This window comes from Pogona vitticeps, chromosome 5, assembly GCF_051106095.1.
Source record: "Pogona vitticeps strain Pit_001003342236 chromosome 5, PviZW2.1, whole genome shotgun sequence".
Classification (NCBI taxonomy): domain Eukaryota; kingdom Metazoa; phylum Chordata; class Lepidosauria; order Squamata; family Agamidae; genus Pogona; species Pogona vitticeps.
Window position 1 is genome coordinate 167,500,615 of NC_135787.1, and position 23,651 is coordinate 167,524,265.

At 39.5% G+C, this 23,651-nt stretch overlaps 1 protein-coding gene across 11 annotated transcripts in view; it reads left to right on the forward strand.

The window, feature by feature from the left end:
- The window catches only part of RBFOX2 (RNA binding fox-1 homolog 2), a 208,639-nt gene that overhangs the window by 115,714 nt on the left and 69,274 nt on the right, over positions 1-23,651 (forward strand). For all 11 annotated transcript variants that reach the window (XM_078376189.1, XM_020787706.3, XM_020787703.3 and 8 more), the window contains one exon: positions 13,891-14,115. In XM_078376189.1, coding sequence (XP_078232315.1) covers positions 13,891-14,115 — 225 coding nt within the window. The remainder of the gene's footprint in view (positions 1-13,890; positions 14,116-23,651) is intronic.

Sequence of the window (23,651 nt, forward strand, 5' to 3'; positions counted from 1 at the left end):
CTAAAGCGAGGAATCCGTCCCTAAACACAGCGGGCAGCCATGTTTTTTCAGGTGGCCATTTTGAAACCGCCGATCAGCTGTGCGAAAATGGAGGCTTTGCAATGATCGCTTCCCTGCGATCATCGCAAAGCGAAAATACCCCATAGAGAACATCGCAAAGCAATTGCTTTTGTAATCGCAAAAACAGCGTCGCTAAACAATTTTGTCGCTAAATGGAGTGATCGCTAAGCGAGGCACCACTGTATATCCTTTATTATTAGTTTTCTATTGAATAGCAAGCTTTCATCACAATACTGACTCTGCTACTGTATATATTTTGCTTGGTGAACTGTAACTTTAGCTTTCCGTTATTGCTACTTATGTAACAAGTTTAGGATGGCAGAAGAAAGTTCTTTGTTTTAATTCAACAAATAAAAGTTGGTGGCAAACTGTGTGCAGCCATTTTCTTTCTTCAGAACACCAATTGTGCTATACCTGCATTCTCATCTCCACATCAGAATTTTAAAACCAGCCAAGCAACTCAGTAGACTCGGAGAAGATGATATGTGGAGTCTTCTGCTTGTAGCATAATTTAATATATATTAGCATTTTATTCCTACACCATTTGTTTTCCTGTTCCTGAAGACTTGTTTCTGAAAAAGATTGGTCTGTGAGGAATTGGGCTCTGGGAGTACAGCCAAGGTACTTCCAGAATGAGCCTTGTAAAAAGAGCAGACCTTCAATGCTACAAAACCTATAATAAAACCAGTTATGTAAAAAGTGTGCAAAAGACAAACTCTTCCTGATAAATAGGAAACATGCAGCACATTTTTAATCAATTAAGAAAGCTTTATCTATCTTGTCCTGCTGAGATGACAACATACCAAAGAATAAAAGGTAGTGGGTGGTGGGCTCGTGGTTTATCAACAATGTCATTCAAGGTGGGGTTTTTCCTGTTAAAAAAAGTGTCTGGTTTTCTATTGGACAGTGCAGAGAGCTAGTGACATAAAGATGATAAAATTTATTATGGTGCTGCTTAAAATACTTTATACCTATTCTTTTTGTACACCACTTTAAAATCTGAGGGGAACCCCCCCCCCCAAAAAAGTTAATTTGGTGCTTCTATAAAGGTGATAAACATGTTTAGACAACCAGTTAGTTGTCCTTTTCCTGTAATGTGGGATGCATCATCCCATTCTTCCTCGGTGTTCTCTGTTCTGCTCTTTGGAAGATAACTTTAGATATCACACTCACAAACTATTGGGTTTTTAAGATGCCTAATGGAGGTTTCAGGAAGGGGAGGGCAGAGGACAAGAAGCGGTCATGACTCTCCAAGTATTTGCTTTTGCTTTTATACTAATAGAGTTCTTATTGGGATGACTGTGTTCTGAAATATTCATGTCTGTTTAAATATTAAATGCCATGAAGACAGTACAGCATGATGGTAATTCTGGTGCCTCTGGGGATGCATGGGCTGTATGTTGGGACTTCCTCCAGTAATAATAAATACACTGTATTGTTGTTCTTCTGTCTTTTTTGCTGCACATGTAGAATGTTATATACTTTGTTTCATGACAACACTCCTTCAACAGCATTGTTAGCCCCACTCCAATTTGAGATATCCAGTGGGTAACAGCTAATTTTACTTCCAAGTTTCTGTCCTAGATTGTGTTGACTTACTTAGCTAGGCTGTAAGGCCCAGCTTCTGGAGAATCAGCAGTTGTTATGTGGTGTGGCAGTATCTGAGGAAGGAGGCATTGGTGACATGAACAACATCAGGCACCTGACAAAGATGGGGTGTGGCAAGTCCTTTTGGTATTTAGACAGAAATGCAGGGTTCAGCATCATGTGGAATCTCTTATGGGATATCAGTGTTTCTCTTCGGCAACATCTGAACTCTAGCATAGTTGGGTTAGCTCTGTCAGGTCTGACCAGAGCACAGTAAATGATAAATGCGGTCTCCTTGCCTTCCTATACAAATATCCATATTTCCTCTTGTCAGAGTAAAGAAAGATGGTTTGAAGATGAATACTGGACTACAGTGCATCCTAGAATCAAACACTTTTTTTGTAGCAGTGACGCTGAAAATGAGTTGTTGCAAGATCTGTACCAAATTAAAGTTGTATTTATCACAGAGAATACAAGTAACCCTGGCTTAGACACAAAACTAACTGAAGTGACTTGGGCAAATTTGACTCTCTGTCTAGCTTAATTTACAATATTATTTGGGAGATAAAATGATCTATTTCATCTGGTCTTATAGAAAGCTGCTTGAAGTTTATAGCAGTTTCTAAAGAGAAGACAACTGAATTCAAACATGATCAGGGATCTTGGTTCCAGAAAACTGCTACAGGGAATTCATTAAAATGTCTAGGCTAAGACTTTGCTGCATACAGTTCTTCCTTTCGTGGGCTAATGTTTGTGTGAGATCTACTGTGGTACAGATTTTCGCTGAATTGACTTCAGTTTCCAAGGTAATTTTGAAGTTTGAATGCATTTTGTGGTGCTATTTACCTGAAAAAGGTATCTTTCCTTCTCTTGAAAGAGGCAAGCTGGGGCTTTGTATAAAAATGTTTCTTGAAGAAAGTTATATTATTGAGTCAGAAACTAGGGGGCTTTGTATAAAAATGTTTCTTGAAGGAAGTTATATTATTGAGTCAGAAACTAGATGAACTCAGTGTCCCTTAAGTAGGCATGAAATAAATTTAATTATGCATCCACTTTGGACATTTGTATCAGTTTAGCAGGATGAGTAGTTATTAATGCAATTGAAGTTTAGTCTTCTCACTTCTCCCTGCCAGAGCAGAAGACTAAGAAAGTAGTCTAGAACAGCAGTCCCCAACCTTTTTGGGACTGCGGACCTGCCTCTGAGGAAGGCGGGGCATCCCCCATGCGCACACGCTCTCAGGTGCATGCGCGCTAGCTCTTGGGCGCATGCGTGATTCGGTGGGGGTGCACGCACCCGCCAGCGCCAGCATGAGTGCTCCCCCACCCCTTCGTCCATGTGCAGGAGCGCCTGCACACCCGCCAGCGTATCTGCCCACCTCTTTGTGCCGGCACATGCGTGAAGGGGTGGGGGAGCACTCGCGCTGGTGCTGGCACACGTATGTGTGTGCAAAGCAGCTGTGGGGAGGGGTGGCGAGGCAGGAGGTCTGTCTCCACGGCCCAGTCCGGCTCAGGCAACGGATTGGAGGTTGACGACTTCTGGTCTAGAAAATTTTGTTTGAGGTGGGAATCCTCTTCTCTCTTAAGGTTTTTAGGGCCTTTCAGTTGGTTGTTAATGGAGCAGTATAAGAATAGGCAAATATGTTTCTCATGTGGAATGCTTATGCTGTCAAGGTTAATTGACATTGTCTTTGTTGCAAAGCTATGCATCAGCTTGTAGCTATGACCTAGCTATAGGATTTAGCTGTACTCCTCTATATAGAAGTATAGAGTATAGGAAGAAGGTGTGCTTTTAATCTTCATTCAGAAGATTAACTAGTTTATCCAGAAACTTTTCTCTGGAGTGGAAACACTGGTGTTGTTTGGATATGAAGAAATTAAGTTGATGTGAGGCACACTTGAAAGATTATGAGTAAAGTGTGTATTTGTGCACCACATACATGTAGGTGGAAGGGTGTAGATCTTTATTTATTTATTTTGATTGGAAACAGTGAAAATCTTCTCTACTTGCCCTTTCTATATTGCACTTCTATGACTAATTTATTGTTTTCTAGCTGGAATGTGACAAAATAGGGTGATTGGCTTGGGTTAGCATATTGTGTATGATCTAGTCTGCTTTGTGTTTTGTTCTAGCTGGGTTGGGACTGATATACATGCGTGCCTGCGGCAATGGTAAAAAAGAGGAGGAAGATTTTAGAGCACGAAATGAATACTGGGAGAGGAGTGAGGTTTTACATAAAATATGCTACGTTGCATGCCCTTCCCCCACAATGGAAAAACGAGTAATGTCTGTCTGCACAGCCCTGGCTGTCTGCTCTTTCTGCAGTTGCTTCCAAGACATTCAACACTCTCACCAATTGATTCCATATGCTTCCCCTTCTGCCACGCATTTTCCCAGCATTCCTTTCTTTCCCAGTCTCCTGTTTTAGCTGGTTGCTGAGTTTGCAGGTTTCTGCTGTCTTCTTGGTTTTCTTTTGGAATTGTTTGCTTTAAGAGTGGGAAGGGCAGGAAAACAGTATATGCTTGTTCTGTCCACAAAGAGGTACAAAATGCTCTTTGTTTTTCAAGAAACATAACCAATTTACCTAGGATTAAAGATTTTAGATATTGCCAGTCTTTACACTGGGGTGCACAATCTCAGTAGAGCCAAGGACCATTTTTCAGATTTTTCAGGATCCTGCACTCCTGAAATGTGGTGCTAAAGGGACTAATTTACCAAAAAAAAAGTTTAAGCCATTTTTAATGCAGTAGTTAAGTACTCTATTGATTTCTACAGTTTTTTTTTAAAAAAATCTTTTTTTAATCTTTTTTTTAATCTGTCTTCTGGTGGCCAATACTTTACAATTACATTTTGGAGATAAATTTTGGAATGCTGCAGATCCCTGAAAACATTGAAAAATTGCCCCCTGTGCCCTTAGAAGGCACAAGGGTATTTTCAGGGAAAATATTTTTCAACCTTTTTAAGGAAAAATTGAAGACTGGATCCCTCAGAGATGCCATTCCTGCACAATGGTCACAGGAATAAGGTTGCCAGCAAATAAAATGTTGGCCAGTCCTGCCTTAAACCTGAAGATACCATTATATTTCTGAGCAAGTTAGAAGGCATGGGTTAGAAGAATTCTGTGAAATCTCAGTGATCGACAGCTATATTTCTTAGGGACTAAATATTAGGTCAGAGATTTTGAAACACTAGTGATCTTCCCTATTAAGTGTTGACTTTTGTCCCAGCTCCTTGCCAACCTAGCAGTTGGCATGTAAATGCAAGTAGATAAATAGGTGCCATCTCGTTGGGAAGGTAAAACGGTGTTCCCTAGTCACGCTGGCCACGTGACAACGGAAAACTGTCTTCGGACAGGCGCTGGCTCTACGGCTTGAAAAACGGGATGAGCACCGCCCCCTAAAGTCGGACACAACTGGACTGAAAATGTCAAGGGGAACCTTTACCTTTACCTTTGTACGTATATCTAATTCTTCCTTGGAGACTCTGGACATGTTTACATTTTGTATTAGAGAGCATTAAGCAGCTTCCATAATCTCCAGCTAGCTATCAAACAAGTTAGAGAGTGCCCTCCCCCCGCCCCCATTTTCAGTGTGTCACTCCTCGAGGCTGCCAACATACCGTATCACTGCATCCTCTCTATTTCTGTTTGTGGTGCTTGCTGCCAGGCTTTGCCTTACTCCTTCCATCTACTACCTGCAGCCTGGAAGTAAGCAGCAATGGACTTGTGAGGCAAGGAAGGAGGTCTTGGTGGGGATAAGGTTGGCTGATGAAAAAATGCAGTGGCCTTGCTCCCTTTGTCTATCTTCACAATTGTGTCCCTGTTTACTTCAAGTTCCAAGTTTGCTTGCTTTCTTGGACAGAACTGGCCTTATGGTTGCAAAAGAAGATATTGAATGCCTCCATCAAAAAATGCCCCAACACACATACAACAGAGTGCTGTGTATATGGTACAAGGCAGTGAGACTCTGGTCATACGGTTAGCAAACATCAGAAGACTTTCCCTTTCATTCATATTTCTGAAGAACACCATAATATGGAGAGTCAGTGACCATCTACTTAAAAAGGTGCTCTGTTCCTGAATATTAGTCTGACTTTATTATGGAAATAATGGTGGGAATGCTGGGGATAATCCTGAGAGAAAAGTTCTTGCTTTGTTTTCATCTCAGCTGTTTAGCTTGGCAATGCCCTTAAATAGCAGACACTTCAAGGTGTTTGCTTTTCTAGTGGTTTTCCAAGTAGCTAGCACATTGTCATGTTGATCATTTGAATGTTGTTTGTCAAGTATGTGGATTTGACTGCTGATTCTTGCAGGATCACTATGCAGGCAAAAAGTGGGAACGCAGTCATAATGTAAAATGAAGAACAGTGGTCCTAAACCTCTGCAATAATAGGTACTTTGGCATGCACTTGGTTTTTTTCTTCCAGACTTGTGGGGAAAACTCCTTCAGGGGAACAATAGACTTCATCTCACAAAGCAATGTTGCTGTTGGATTTTTTTTGTCTCTGTGTTTTATGTTTGGCCTCTTATATCCTAAGGGTCTGTTAAGAAAATACGGAATGGTTAGATGTGTCTTCTTGACAGTAATATTAGTTTTGTTTCAGAACCGTTACTTTATGTGTTTATTATTTACTTCAACTTTTGTGTTCTGTCCCAAAGACTGGGTGGATTTACAGTAACTCCAAAGCAGCTCAGCTTTCTAAAAATATAGCAACCTTGAAAGCATTTAAAAATAAAATGCATGGTATGACACATAGCCTGTGAATTAGTTTAAGGGGCCTACCTTGGAATTCTGAGCTGATGAGATGAGAAGGTTATTGAATTTCCATTTTCTAGCCAAACCTCTCATATGCAGTAACCAAATGCTAGAGTCTTCTAGTTGTTTCTGTAGTTTATGAAGCCGAGTGTATCACAGTTTAAAATTCCAATCAGTAAAACAATACAAACTGCAATAATGCCATCTGTGAAAAGCAAATATCGTCATTAATCTGTTTTTTTCTTCATGTGCATCTTTTGTCCTGTTTAAAGAGTGCGAATTTTTTGACTGTAGAATTTAATTTCTGAGAACAAAATTCTTGTGCTCAGATCTTGATAGAAACATGAGTATTCAAACAACATTTATATTTCAGAATGAGGAATGAATCAGAAATAATCTGAGTCGATTTGTTTGAATATCTTCTGCTTGTTCCAGTGCGCTGTTCTTTTCCTATTGCAGTATTTCAGATATTAATAGATACCGTCACTGATTCTCCCTACTCTACCATTCTATGATTCTCTGAATCTGTAAGTGAGACTGAAGGGGAAAAACAATTGATTTGGCAAAATTGACTGGAGTAAGTGCAACCACAAAGTTCTCACATCTTTATAATAATAAGACCTTTTTAATTGTTGGTTTATTACTGGGGTTATAATGAGAGGCGTCCCAACCATAGCTTAAGGAATTTGATATTTTCTGTTTGAGACAAACCACTAGAACATATTCCTGTATGGCAGTGGTCCCCAACCTTGGGCCTCCAGATGTTCTTGGACTTCAACTCCCAGAAATCCTGGCCACCAGAGGTGGTGGTGAAGGCTTTTGGGAGTTGTAGTCCAAGTACATCTGGATACCCAAGGTTGGAGACCACTGATATATGGGATACATCCCCCTCCCATTAGTATGCTTACTCTGGCTGGATTCGGATACAGTGGCAGATGAAGATGGGCACCTGTCCTATATTTTGAACTTTATGATGTTTATCTAGGCAGATTATGGTTTAGACAAACTTGTCTGTTTCTGTCTTCAGCATACTCAGCACTCAGGTTCACCTCTGCCTCTGAGCCTGTGTGTCTGTATTTTATGCATCGTTCATCTGTGCAACTTAGTATTGTCTGAATATTGTCGTAGTGTTGAGACTAGGACTGGGAAATCTTTTAGCACTCTGTATTCTGGAGTCTGGACTATCCTGCAACTTATGCTGGGTGCTGCTAATTTAGAGTTGTAGGCCAAAACATTGGGAAGTCCAGTTGTTCTCCAACTTGAGTTTGTATAACTGGAGATGCCAGAGGTTGAATCCTTTCATATGGAAAATGCATATCTCTGTAACTCCGCTATGGGTACTCTATAATGCAGTAGCTATTTGAGACAGAAAGAGTTCTTAACTGTGGTTTTCCAGAGACCTGTAAGTCCAACCTCTGGAAGATTCTGAGGTTCCTTGGAATCCCTTTCATCACGGGGATGCTGTTGCAGGCTGTGGAGGAGTTTTTTTCCCTGAAAATTGCTGTCACCAAGCTGATGCATTGGCCTTATGCAGAATTAGTTGTGGTACTGGGTTTCTGCAAGTATTAAATTGCAGCTGTTAGTATTATTCACTGGAACAGTCTCTTATTCATCTAGTTTTCACTAATATCTGAATCTGTTTTAGATCATTGTACAGTTAGTTTGAATATGCATCTAAATTGTGTTTGGATAAAATTAAGGAGATGAAGGTTCTTATTCAGAATAAGAATTCTGGAGTAAACCTAATGAAGAAATATCACAGATGTTTTTGGAATTTATTTTCATTGGATTGCAGTTGATTTTTGTGAAAATATAAGATAGCTAATTTATGAGACTATGCTCTTGCAATCAAGTAAAAAGGGGAAAGGATGGAGAAAATTAAGAATGACCTGGGCAACAGAAGAAGTAAGAGAGAGGAAGGAAAAATTGTGTAGGGAGATGCATTTTTCAAGACAGGAAAGGACATACAGGACTCAGTACGGAAGGGAAATGTGATTTGAACATTCAAGTTATGACTCAGTTGTCAAGATGAGGTGAAAATAGATTATGAATTGAATAATAAATGTACATGCACTTAAAATTGCAGAGCATTGCCCAATATTGTTAGAACAAAATTGTGTGCAGTCTAATCAGTATTTATTCCAATCAGTATTTAGGGTCTTTTTTATACATTTATACTGCTAAATTTTAGTCGAAGAACAGGACATACATCATTGCTTTGTAAAATTTGAAGTGCTGAAGAATGTTAAAGAGTATTAAATCTTTGCATACTGTATTTTTCGCTCCATAAGACGCACCTCTCCATAAGACGCACCACATTTTTAGGAGAAGAAAATAGTAAAAAAATAATCTGTTTTCTTTTCCTAAAATTTGGTGAGCCTTATGGAGAGGTCCATCTTATGGAACACAAACTAGGATCCTTTGGAGGCTCAGCCAGCCCCCCCCCGAGGCCAGAGGGGGCAAAATCGCCACCTTCAGGGACTCTTCTGAAGTTTCCCAAACCACAAAAGAGTCCCAGAAGGTGGCAATTTCACCCCCTCTGGCCCGGCCGGGGGGGGGGCAAGGTGAGCCTCCAAACGGTCCTAGGGTGTGTTCCAGGACCCTTTAGAGACTCACCCTGCCCCCCCCGGGGTCAGAAGGGGCAAAATCGCCACCTTCTGGGAGTCTTTTGAAGCTTCCCAAGCCTCAAAAGAGTCCCAGAAGGTGGTGATTTCACCCCCGCTGGCCCCGTGGAGGGGTGGGGGAAGCCTTCCAAGGGTCCTGGAAGGCAGACCCGGACCCTTGGGAGGCTCCCCCACCCACCCCCGCAGGGCCAGAGGGAGTAAAATCACCACGTTTAGGGACTCTTCTGAAGCTTGCCAAGCCTCAAAAGAGTCCCAGAAGGCGGCGATTTCGCCCATGCTGGCCCCGCGCGGGGGGGGGGGAAGCCTCCCAAGGGTCCTGGAAGGCTCACTCGGAGCCTTGGGAGGCTCCCCCCCATGGGGCCAGTGGGGGCAAAATCGCCGCCTTCGCTCCATAAGAAGCACAGACTCCCCTCCCCACTTTTTTTTGGGGGGGGAGTGCGTCTTATGGAGCAAAAAATACGATAATTACATAGAACAAGACTTATTTTTCTTTGATACTTTGAGTGAAACATAACATGCCTGTATCCATTTGCACTTGTTCCTGCATCAGCCAATTAACTTCACTTGCTCCAAGGATCAAAATGGTCATACTTTTCCTTTCTTTTACTTTACTGTAGATTTTTCTTGCCTCATACATTCTTCGTGGTTCATGAATTCTTAATTTACCTTTCAGCAGAGAGATTGTTAGCACCCTTTGCCTGCTTGAGACCTGTCAGAAACTGAGGCCCCTTTTGTATTTCTAACCGAGTAAGTTTGAAAGGTACTGTGCTTTCCCCAAAATAAGACAGGGTCTTATATTGATTTTTGTTCCCCCCCCCCCCAAAAAAACACATTAGGGCTTATTTTCAGGGGATGTTTTATTTTTTTCATCTACAACCATCTACATTTATTCAAATACATGTCATCTTCTGGTTGCTGTACAATGGTGGAGGGCGGGATTTCACTTAATTGGGGCTTATTTCTGGGGTGGGGCCTATATTACGAGCACCCTGAAAAATTATACAAGGACTTATTTTCAGGTTAGATTTTAGTTTCAGAGAAACAGGGTATAATATCGTAGGTTTTCTGTGCCTTTTTATTTCAATGCTATGGCCAGTTGCAGTGGTTACCATATACCTGCAACTTTTGCGTACTGACGTTTGCCTGGCATCTTTTTCCTTTCACCTCTGGTTCTGGTACTTTGGTTTCTTAAGGCTCCATGGGTCTCTTGGTCAGGCTTCTCCATCTGAAGCTGTTGACTATTCTAGGGGTCAGATATTTAACAGCTAACTCATCATCTGCATGGCTGAGAGGCTGCTATTCACCATAGTTGGTACAGAAGCTGACTCCTCTATGTAGAAGGCCAAGCCCACTTGCTGAGCAGCATCTAGCCAATTACAGATAAACACTGGGCATGCTTTGTTTTAGTCACCTAGAAATGACACACAGCATTGTTAGAACAGTAAAGACATAACTGCAGTTATTACAGTCTTTGTTCCATATTCACACTGAGTGATGCATCATACAAATACAGTATGTGTTAAAAGAGTTTGGAGTGAAATTGTACATATACATATTATAAAAGTGGTAGGGATGTATGCTTTTGTACATGAAGAAAAAGTAATGGTGTGATTTGGCAATTACATATGACATAATTACATATGAAAATTATTTAATTTTAGATATACAGTATAGCTAGGTCTTTTGAGAAACATTTCAGAAGTATACCACTTCCATCTTTGGTGTGTACTAGTACAAGTATATAAAGCCATTACATCAAAGTTTGTCTATGGATTCCTGTATATGAGGAAGATTCTTCTGTTTCCTGTGAAATAAGCAGTTGAATTTAAAAAGCTTTGTTTCTTCCTACCATAGAACAGGAGGAATATATGTATATACATACATTCAGTCTATGGAACAATATATTAATCTAATCCACCCACCAGCACATCTTTTTTTTATTTAGGGTGGAGCAGAATAAAGGAAGGAGAGGAAGGGGGGGCTGATTTTTCTCTTACATACATATACACATATTAGAAGCTTTATATGCTGAAGATGGCAGTTGAAAAAGAAGTGATAAAAATACCATGTTTTAGCAGTTGGTTTCACTAAATAAAACTGGCCATCATTTTGTGGCTTCTGCATCTATGCACTGCTATCATTGAATGCCCTTTCTTCTTCCTGCTACAGGCATGCGCAATCGCATGACTCCCAGGGGACACTGGCCAGATATACTAGTTCAGAACAAATTTGGGGCTTAGCCAGCATCCAAATAGCTTGGCATTATCAAGAAGTGTTCTTGAATTTAACATTATTTTGTTTTGCTCAAAAAGGGAGTTACAGGCTATTTGATAAAGGTTAAGAAAGGGTTACTTTCTTGATTAAAAACCTGCATCAGTTTCTCTATGTTTCCTGCTGTAAGCCTTTGTATATTTACTCCCATGCTTTGCCTTTCTCGGTGTTGCAATGTGCTCCACTGTTCCAGATCTGTTTTTGCTCTGAATCTGAATTGAGGATAAACTAGATTTTAAATAAAAAGATTGTTTTTTTCAAGGTAGTGTGTGTTTGTGTGCTAATACACTTGTATATAAAGAGTGGTGTAAGTGCATTCTGTATTTCAGGTGCACAATAAAGGATTTCATATCCATGCACTGCATGAAAAAATCTCATTACCTTTTGAATTGTACAAACAATGCTCCTTTCCAATCCCAAGACTGATATTTTGTTGGGGGGAAATAATGAATAAAGTAGTCTTGTAAATGAAATACATCCTATGCTCTCCAGATTGCTAGCTGATTGGATTAAAGTGCTATATATTGAAGACTTCAGATTTTTAGGAAGAAAATAGCATGGCCATCCTGCTATAAGAGGTAGATCACATATTTGACCCTATTCTGTTACATATCCTGGAAAATTAGCATGTAAAGAAGCAAGGTAGATTCGATTTAAATCAAATTGATTTAAAACATGATTTAAATTTTAAAAGTGGAGTTTTTGACTATTTAAATAAAAATGGATTTTTTTACAATTTAAATTGTGTTTAAATCAATTTGATTTTTTTCAAAATTGATTTTTATCTACTTTGTAAAGAAGAAAGATTATAGCTCTGTTTTCTTATTGAGGACCATCCAGATTTGAAGTCCTCTGCTAGTGATTTATGATATAGTCCTAGAAGGACTGTATTGTGTGACTTTACTGAGCGTATATCCTTTTGCTCCACTATGTCTTGGTTACAGCCAGACTCACCAGCATTTTTTAAAAAGTTCCTATGTAGCTCAAAACTACTGCAAAAAATCTCGGTGAGTATCTTAGTTTGAATGTATAATTTGAATTTATTTTCTGATGTTCTAGTCCTGTCTCCCAAAGTCCACATGTTGTTAGCATCCTTTCTTTTCATTAGGTTACCTTCTGAAATATCATTTGCTTCTTTCCTGGGATACATTAATTTTGGTGATGTGACTTTTTATATTGAGGTGGATAGCCTTTGAAACTGAGTCTTGAGAAGCTTAACCACAAGATTACAAAAACATGTGGGCTTTGTTTTTGGGATGGCAGTATAAAAATGTATGTCTGTACAAATTGTGGTACTAGGCAATGGATGATGGTGTTTAAAATGATAAAGCCTTGAAGTCTTAGCACTGTGTACGGATTGTGTGTGGGTCATTTGCCCTATCAGTTTAACAACTATCAAGTATTTGATACATCTGGAGTAGCATTTGTGGGAAAATACTGCTAAAAGTCCATTGTACCCATACAGCAGTCTCTGTGGGATGCCACAAATTGAGGGATGAACGTAATTAATGGCTTGTTTGAATGTAGTGATGCTTATGATTAGGGCAGAGAGCCTGTGCCATGTTCTTTATTACTTCCTCTTTTTGGAAAAGGAGGCAAAGAGTAAAATTCTGTTGAAACAGTAGATTGATTTTGTGTATGCTGCTTACTTCAAAAAAGTAGTTATTTTTCTTCTTGTTAATTCTGGAACAGGGTTCTCACATGGTAGTTGCAATAAAAGCAACTAAATTTAAGAAAACTTTGAAAACCCCACTATATCAGATGGTGCTGTCTGATTTCCCTCAACATATGAAGTCGAGTCTTGGAACAGAGCTAGGTCACTACATCTGCTAATAGTGCCTTGCTTGTTTTCCTACTGCTCAGTTATACTGGTTAGCCAGTAGAGCAAGCTTTTCTCTCCTGTAATTCTTGAACTTGGCACTTCATGGTTGGAGACATGCCACCATCACATTTATCCTTCTTGCTGACAGAGGGCATAAAAAGCTGCTACCTGCATGGTGACATCCAGAGTAATAGGGGACAGGTCAGATGACAGGGTTACTCCATGGATTACTTTCTGGAAGATGATAAATCAGAACACCAAGGAGGGCAGGTTCTTTCTGAGATAATCTGGAGCCAGTCCATTTAGGCCTATGGTGTTGCCGGTGTTTTACTTTTAAAGTAAAGGAAGAAGAGGTAGTCTATGATGATAAAACAAAGGATATATCAGCTGATTGTGCAAAAATCAAATTTGTGCCTTTGTACAGATCTATACTGAGATTCCAGTTTTATTGCTTATTTACCTCCTTAGAAAAAAGATAAATGGATGGTGAAAAGAGTCTAGGATCTCATTTCAGTAGAGTGTGTTTTGACAGTTAAGTGCCATAAGTACTTTCGTTTTGAAACTTTGATCTGATTCAGCATATCAGATATGCTGAAGCAATATGTGGTTGAGCGGGTAGAGTTTTCAGAATTGTTTTCTTCTTGGAGAGGGGTTGAATAAATGCACAAGGTAACTTACTTCAGTTAGAAGAAATATTTTTCCTTATGAAGCAAAGTTTGCTTTATGTTTTTTTAATTAATATATTAAATGTTGTCTTCTTTTTTCACCCTACAGGGTAACCAGGAGCCAACAGCCACTCCTGACACAATGGTTCAGCCATTCACTACAATTCCATTCCCACCTCCCCCACAGAATGGGATCCCCACAGAGTATGGGGTACCCCACTCTCAGGACTATGCAGGCCAGACCAGCGAGCACAATCTGACAATCTACGGGAGTACACAGGCACATGGAGAACAGAACGCAAATACAGCCACCACACAAAATGGATCTCTTACGGTATGCATAACAAGGCATGAAGCCGAGTGCAGTTCAGTGTTGCTTATTTCAGATTTGATTGTCTAATATCTGGTATTTGTCTTTTTCAAAGGACATAGGTCTTGTGGCAGAAAGTGGATATGCAGTCTGGGAGCAGTATCTTTTGCATGCCTAACATTTTTAATTTCTTCCTATTTCCTTGACAACACTGCGATTGAAAGAGCAAATTCTACTCAGTGCAACAATAACTGAGACCGGCAGTCTTAACTGGTCTGAGTTTCTTAGTGATCTGAAAAACTGGTCTTAAGAGGATGTAATCCATAGATGTTGAAAAATTAATTCACTTTGTTTTATTTGTAACTGTTTTATCTGTCCTCTAGACCCTTTTATAACCAGATGGACCATGGAACCGTCCCATACTCTGTGGGCACCCTGTGGTTCAATTTCCCCTGCAACCCTCACCCCATCCTTTGTACAAGAATAAGTACAGATGTGAATTACACCAAGTAGGGTACTAGATGTTTAGAAGGTATTTGTACAACTAAGGTGTCTTGATATGATTGGATCCTAATATCCAGCCATCTAAAATACACTCCTCACGCATGGCTCTGTCAAGACCCTAACTGCATTTTATCTAATGCATCATGCCATAACCTGTCTACTGGCCTGGCTTGCTTCTAGTGTGTGACAGAAAAGGAAGAGTGAGGAGCAGGAGGGCTCGGCCCATATGACGGGTGATAGGGAGGTCAGTAGATGTCTGCATACTGAAAAGTATTATTATGTGTGGAAGGCAGCCTACAGACCTATTTTTGCAATTCATCTGGCTCCAGCATGATTCTGAAAGAATTTGGTGACTAGTTCTATCCATTATGAAAGGCTTTGTCTTTTCCTAACCAGTCTATTTTTGGTGGACATTTCTAGATTCCCAAAGAGTTGGATTTATAGGCATTTTACTGTGTGTCTTACTACTACCTTTACATCTTGCCTTTCCTGGAAGAACCTAAAGGCATCATGCATGGTTACTTTCCTTCCTTTTTCTTTTTACCACAGTCCTTTATGGTGGACTGAGTGAATGAGTCCTGTATGGATGAGTCTGAGAAAGAGTGGCTTTCCCAGGTAACCTGGAAGACTTCATGGCAGAGTGAGGATTTGAAAGCCAATCTCCTTAGTCCTTGACCAACACATTGACCAGTGTTTTAGGACATATTACAGTGATGGTTTAATTAAAGATGAAACTGAGAAATAACAGAATAAAGAAAACTCTTTGACTGCCAATAACTTACTCATTCATTATCTGTACCTTTTTTTAAAATTTGAATTGTTCTGGAGTCTTGGGCTGGGCAACAGGATTTAAGATTATCCAAACTTGTTAACTTCCTAATAAAGAGTGTTAGGGTGGGAACTTTGGGTGTATATGATGGATATAATCTTTTATGGGGCTGGTAAAATGAGTTAACCAGTTGAAGTGTTTTGTGCAGAATTATGTTGTAAATCACCCAGAGAGTGCCTACCATTATGGGGTGGTATATTAAGTCGAAACAACAACAACAACAGCAATGCTTTCCGTTTTCTTGTAGCATGCCTAACTGACAACAGTCTTTATCATCCTGATAAATCCTCCAGGAATGCAGTTGCCTTATTTGGTTAATGTTGCTTGAAGTGCCAGTTCAGGTGTATAGGGTGCGTGGCATGAGGTAATAATTGTCTGGAGTGGGCAGATCAAGAGTATAAAACAAGGGTATGATCTTACCCAAAAGGCTGTGATGAGCAATCGGCATCATAATGATTCAGGATCTTAAAATATTGCTAATATTTATTTAGCCACTAAACAAAGTCATATAACTCATATAGTAAATCTAATGCATTGGTCCAGATTTGGAAGCCAAATTCAGATACACTGTGCAGGGCAAGGAATTCTTGGTAGCCGTAACAAGTCTTCCATAATTAGATGCAGAGCAGCACTCTCCACTCCTAAGCTAAGAAGTACAATACTGCATTAGAAATGTATGAGGTCTGCATATGATAGTGAAAGAAGTGAATACTGGACATGAAACTGGATCACTTCTGTGGCAGTGTTGAATTGCCTTCATGTGTTTATGTTAGTTTCATCTTTGTCCAGACTTGTTTTCTTTAATAAAACGTAGGAGGAGATGAATAATGTGAGCCTTGACCGTAGTCACCAGCTGCTGCCAAGCTTCCTGCTCCTCTTCCATATTAGGAGCCATCCTCAGTATAATGCAGAAGAAAGTGCTGCATGTCATCAGCTAATAGAACTGTGAAGAGAAAGGATGAGAGTGAGAATTAGAACTTGCCCATGTCAGCTGTTAGGCTGAGATAGACTTAGATGGTTACCTAAGGGGAAAATGTCAGTCCTGTTTGTGTTTTGGTAGAATAATAGAGTGAATTCTTTGAAAGCCCACAAGGACAAGGAAGAATCTTGACTTGGAGTTACAAGGAGAGGTATTCCAGCATGGGTCAGGATAAGTCTTTTCTGAAAAGTAGAACAGACATCTCCAAGGATGCGAATTCATTTGCAAAATTCCTCATCCACATCACTGTTGTTTACAGAGCCAGGCTGCTTTCATATTCTTTCACGTTTCCTTTTCACTACCTCTAGATATTGGTAAAGAATTAAAGGGCACTTGTATGCATGACCTCAAGGCAGTGTAAATCATTTTATCTCTCTTGAACTTTTTTTAAATGAAAAGGTGAAGTGTGTTGTTCACAGTTAGCCTGCATTATGTCCTCTTCATTTTGCATACGTTTTGATCAGAGGAAGGAGATCTCACAGAGACTGAAAGTTCCAAAGAGGGCTCAGCTGAAAACAGTAGGATTTCATAATGCACTTTTCATACATTTTGGGCAGGCTTGATTGTTTCTTCTCCTGCAGTAGAGAGTTGTCTAATGCAATATGTTTAAACTGTGGCGTGCAGGATAATTGAATGATATTTATGTCAGGTTGTATGTGTCCTCTCAGTATGACCTTAAAGGATTATTGAATTGTTTGTCATGATTTAATCTAGGAACTTGCCAGAAGACAGTGTTTCCTATGGTTTAAATCCAGTAGTTAAAAACAAGGTATGGAGAAAGGCTGCTGCAAGAAAGATGTATGACCTGGAAGACAGGTTCTGTGCAAATATTTAATTCATACATTCACTCATACAGTTTGGGACATTGCATGGAGATTGGCACAGTTTTGGTATGTCCTGTGAGTGTTACATCTGGTATTGGGAAGACCTTCTGGAAAATACACAACTGTTTGGTTCTATGTTAAAAAAATTTATATGCAAATCTAGGCTTAAACTACTAGAACCAGAGCAGGTTTTAGTGTAGCTTCCTTAGTTTATACTTTAATTTCTCAATGCGAGATTGAGTTTGCTGCCTCTTCAGCACTCTTTTCTTTAGAACTGGTCTCCCAGTGCCATATTATGCTGAGCTTTCAATTTCTGTGTGAATTCCTATAAGAAGGTGTAGAAATTTATCACTTTGGTAAAATATTGGATTACCACATCACAAATTCCTTTGTGATGTTTATTAATTCATTATGCATTTTATTTGTATGTTGCCTTTCTCCCCATAGGCAGCTCTCATTCAATTAAAATACAGTAGGATCCCCATATCTGTGGGATCAGTATATGCAGTTTCACTTATCTGCAGTTTGCCCCTGCCCTATATACAATATAAAAGGGAAACCCCCTTGTTTTTGTCCTGCCTCCTCTTATGTTGTATATAGTTCCCATATATCCACCGTTTCAGGCATCTATGGTAGATTGGGGAACTGATCCCTGTGGATACAGAGGTTCTGTTGTAACATAATAATGAATACAATTAAAATACAATTAAAATATTAAAATTCCTGATAATATTTTTGTCCTATGTCACAATAATTGTACTGGAACTTTCATTGTTTTGAAGACAGTCCCTCTGTAGTTGAATATATGCAGAGTCTTGGGAGTGAGCTTTAAAGATTCCTGAGATCTTTTCAGAAGAGGTTAATAGCAAGTGAATCAGGTTCTACTGCTCGATCTCTTGATAATATGCAGATGAAAAGCAAGTACTGTATTTTGATTGCTAATAGTTTAACTATAGTGACATCAAAAAGATCCACTCCAAAAGTTAATAGTCCAATAGAACTTTTTCAGTCCACAGAATCTATCAACATACTAACAAGAATATGCCATCAAATATGAGCAACAAAATAATGGCCTCCAGACTAGAAATTTTCGATGTTCATCTGCATCTCTAAGAAAAGAGTACAGTTACTATATTGTATTAATTTCCCATGCAAGCAAAGTGATGAAGGAATTGTAGCAAAAGCTTTTACTATACAGTGGTGCCTCGCTTAACGATTTTAATTGGTTAAAAAAAATTGTCGCTATGGGAAAACATCGCTAAGCGGTTTCCCATTGAAATGCATTGAAAACTGGATATTCCGTTCCAATAGGAACGAATTGCCACCCTTAAGTGAAAATCGCCATAGGAAACATCGCTAAGCGAAACACGGTTCCCCAATTGAAATGCATTGAAACCTATTCAAAGCATCTCAATGGGGGAAAAATTCAACAACAAATTAAAAAAGAGTCGGAACAAAGTCAAATTAGTTTAACAAAGGGTTTATTAAGTGCACTTATGATTTCAAGCATTCTAATCATTTTTAAACATTTTTAAACAGTTAAAAAACAGCCAACATGAGGCTGTCAAAACCATCGTTAAGTGAAACAGGGGGACCCAAACTGTCATCGCTATGCAAAGCATGGTCCCAAACATCACTATGCAAAAATCGCCCATAGGGAACATTGTTAAACGGAGCGCAAGATTGCTCCGAAGAAGTCATCGCTAAGCGGATTCGTCATTAAACGAAGCGCTCGTTAAGCGAGGCACCACTGTATATGGAACAAGGAATGCCGTTGTTTAAGTGCATTCTGAAAAGTAGGTACAGTACTAGAGATCATATTGCCAATAGATGTTGGCTACCAGAGCATACCAAAGAATTTCAAAAGATCAGTCTATGCTTTACAGAATTGAGCAAAATCTTTGACAGTGTGGATCATGAAAAAGTATGGATTGTTCTAAAAGAAATGGGTACGCCTAAACACTTGAATGTCTTGAACGTAAACAATATTGCACACAGGTAGTTACTGGTAGGACAGAATATGAAAAAAATGAAAATAGACAAAGGTGTTGGACAAAGGTGGGTTTTATCTTCCTAACTGTTTAGTCTGTATGCAGAATGTGGTACATGGATACTGTAGCTGGATTAGATTCTGATGAGGGAAGAGTGGAAATTGGTGGAAAAAGCATCGGTAAATTAAGAGATGCAGATGACATCAGCAGGCTGGTAGAAAACAAATTAATCCATGTGAAATGGGGTGTTGGAGGAGAGGTTTGTGGGTATCATGGATTCCCAGAAAGACAAACAAGTGCATCCTAGAGCAAATCAATCTTTACCAATACTCATGTCTACATTAGTCTTGCTACATTCATCAGTTTCAGCATTGACCTTTGTTTCGAATAAGTCTTCAGCACCAATATCAATGGTTGTTGTTGACCATCCAATTGTACCATCAGTATTGTCAATTACACTGGCTCCTTCTATATCATTAGTTTTTTATCTGAACACAACCCCTCCAGTATAACTCTTGCCTCTTATATTGTTCACTGAGATATCTCCAATTTGCATGATCCCTTGGGATTGATGTAAAGGAGGTTCCTTGGTCTGTGTATGATCCTGTTTTTGTCAGGATATAACAGCCACTTTCCACCCCAGTGCTCCTTCCACTCTTACCAGATCCTTCTACACTTATCTAGCAATCTTGGGTCAAGCCTTCCTCCATACCACCAACATTGCAGAGGATAGAGAATTTCTATCACATCCAAGAAGTAGAAGCTTCCATTTTTTTTCAGCACCCCAAGCCCAACTCAGTTGTAGTTGAAGCAGCTCAAATTAAAGGGAAGCAGAACACATATTCCTCATGGGTAGACAGAAAGAGCCAGAAACTGAGCCTTGGACATATGGATTAGTAATTACCCAAGCTGCCATGGCCACTTATCAGCAACTCCTTTGGGAGAAATTAAAGTGTCTCCTCCATCAGTTACCAGACAACCAAAAGGTGCTGTTTTTTTCTTTCTGTCCAGAGGTGCATAGGCTGGCTGGTCACCAAATTAACCCTGCGAGACACTAAGCCAGTGATGGCTAACCTTTTTGCGCCCGAGTGCCCAAACAGTGACACAAAACCAAATTATTTCTTTCGAAGTGTCAACACTGCAATTAAAACTGAATACTGCACTAAGCCGACTGTGCATCAAAGATGCAGTAGCTCTTCACAGACACTCATGGCTCCATACCACCAATATACAAGATGGTATAGCCTTTTCAAATGAATGTGAGCACCCATCGATTTACCTCCTCTTGGTGTATTTCACTCCACTGCTCCATTGCTTCCTCTTCAAAAAGAGATTTTGTACATCCTCGCCAAAGCAGTGACTGAATGCATTCCTTGGCAATGCTCCATGACAGTTTTTTTTTCTTTTGTGAAAAACAGCAGGAACAGGTAAGCAACCAGTCATTCTATTCTCAGTCAAACCAATATATCATGGAAAACATATTCTATACTGAAGAAGACTGCTTCTGGTTTGATACTTGACCTTCCCACAGAATAGGCAGAAGAGCTGTACAGCCTGTGTCACATCTCCCAGTACTAAACTGCTCATTGCTGTCACCTTCTGTGCAGAGGGAATTGGGGGGTGGGGGAGTTCATTAATAGCTTAATGTAATAAGGAGGAGGAAGTGAAGGGGATTTATAGTTGTGGTGACATAGGCACTACCTTTTCACCTCCAAGCCGGAAGCTCTTTCGTAATAAACAAATAAAAGACACTAAAAAGGAAAGTATGGGAAGTCTGTCACTAAGGTCTTTCTGCCCACTTCTGTTTATTTGCCTGCAGTTGCTTGCTGTGCATATAGCTACACAGTTGACAGAGAGGAGTCTGTTAACTGAGGTTTACATTACATGCAGTTCCGTTCTCAGTTCCATCATTTGCAAAACTGTTTTGGCACTACTACTTACTTTTAATGTCAATATAAAATAGCCAATAACTGTTCATTATTTCTGTTATAATTTTGATATATAGTTGAACACTCTTAGATGAATCTGTTAAATTAGGCATGATGTCATGAAGGATGACTTGGGTTTCCAGCCATGCAATCTTTGCCATTCTCCCCTGCTGCCTGCTGATTAGATACACTGAAACAGAAATGGTCATCCTTCTTCTTGGATGGGCACCTGCAGTGGGCACCTGCGGTCTAACATGCTGAGAACTAATGTTGCTACTATATTTCATATGGACAAAGAGAAGTCCTCAGATTCTTGCCACACATCTAGATTTACTTGTAATTCAGAATTGGTTTGTATACTTTAAGACAATTTTATGGCTGGACATAGGCAACTTGAAGCATACAAATATCTCTGTATACTTTCATTTCTGTTTATGAGAACATTCATCATAGATCTGTTTATGACAACTACCATGAAAACAAAAGCAAGAACTATAGTAGATTCTGTTTATAATAGGGAAAATCCCTTCATTGTGTCTTAACATCCTTCTCCTACATAACCATAGTAATTCAAACATCAGACCAAATCCTGATTTTGGGCGCCATGGTGCAGAGGACTTTATATTTGACATTAAAATAATTGCAAAAGACATATGCTTTAACCTCAAATTCTTAAATCAGATAGTGTGACTCAGTAGTAAACTATTCTGAAATCTAAATACCTAAATCTAAATATGGCATGCATCTGGGAGATGAAGATTCTCTCCTGTCAAGAACTATATAGTCTAGTGATGGAAGTGCTGGAGGCCAGAGAGATGATTCACTGCATATCTGATACCAAACTGCATATGTTTATTTCAAAACTTCCAGGTTGATTTTTTAAAATACAGGATGGTTTCAAATGATTTTAGCCTTCTGATAGTTTGTATGTAAATCTTCTATCCCACCTGTGAACTACGGTAACCATAGCATGAAAAGCCATCTAAATCAAAGTTAATTTTGTGGTTGATACAACCCAAAATTACCCCAGCCTCTGGCATGCAAATCTCCCTCAAATCGTGGTGGCAAATCATATTTGGGAGGTAACCCTGGTTTTAAATTCAGATATAATAGCATGCTGTTGTTCTACAAAATCACAAAAGAACACAGTGCAAATAATGATATACAGTATTGCTGATTTCCAAACTATGCCCAAAAGCCTATTGGCATATATCAATGGCATGCAATATGTCATCCAGCATAGGTAATATTTAAACTAAATTAAATGAAAGCTTCGTACCCTATTCTACCTTGAGGTTTTGAAGTTCGGCAGAACTTTCAACATCACAATAATCCAAGTTTATGCACCAGCCATCTTGAAGAGCCATGTTTACAGGTAAGTAAACCATCAATGCTGAAGAGGCTGAAATTGGCCAGTTCTATGAAGACTTAAAACACCTTTTAGAACTGACACCAAGAAAAGATGTTCTTCTCATTATACGGGACTGGAATGCTAAAGTAGGGAGTCAAGAGATGAAAGGAACAAGAGGTAAGTTTGGGCTTGGAGTTCAAAATGGCAAAGATAATAGAGTTTTGTCAAGAGAACAAACTGGTCCTCACAAACACTCTTTTCCAACAACACAAGAGGCGACTCTACACATGGACATCACCAGATGGGCAATACCGAAACCAGATTGATTAGAAATCAGATTGATTACGTTCTCTGTAGCCAAACATGGAGAAGCTCTATACAGTCAGCAAAAACAAGACCTGGAGCTGATTGTGGCTCTGATCATCAGCTTTTTATAGCAAAACACAAGCTTAAACTGAAGAAAGCAGGAAAAACCACTGGGCTCAGCAGGTATAATCTAAAACAAATCCCTTATGAATACACAGTGGAAGTGAAGAAGAGATTTAAGGAACTCGATTTGGTGGCAGAGTGCCTGAAGAACTATGGATGGAGGCTCGTAACATTGTACGGGAGGCAGCAACAATAACTATCCCAAAGAAAAGGAAATACAAGAAAGAAAAGTGGCCGTCTAACAAGGCATTACAAATAGCAGAGAAGGGAAACCAAATGCAAGGGAGATAGGGAAATTTACAGAAATGCAGACTTCCAAAGAAGAGCAAGGAGAGACAAGAGGGCTTTCTTAAATGAACAGTGCAAAGAAATAGAGGAAAATAATAAAAAGGGAAAAACCAGAGATTTGTTCAAGAAAATAGGAGATATGAAAGGAACATTTTGTGCAAAAATGATAAAGGACAAAAATGGTAGGCACCTCACAGAAGCAGAAGACATCAAGAAGGGGTGGCAAGAATACACAATGGAATTCTACCCGAAATATCTGGTTGTCCCGGACAACCCAGATAGTTTGGTTGCTGACCTTGAGCCAGACATCCTGGAGAGTGAAGTCAAGTGGGCCTTAGAAAACATGGCTAACAACAAGGCCAGTGAAGGTGATGGCATTTCAGTTCAACTATTTAACATCTTAAAATATGATACTGCTAAGGTGCTACACTCAATAT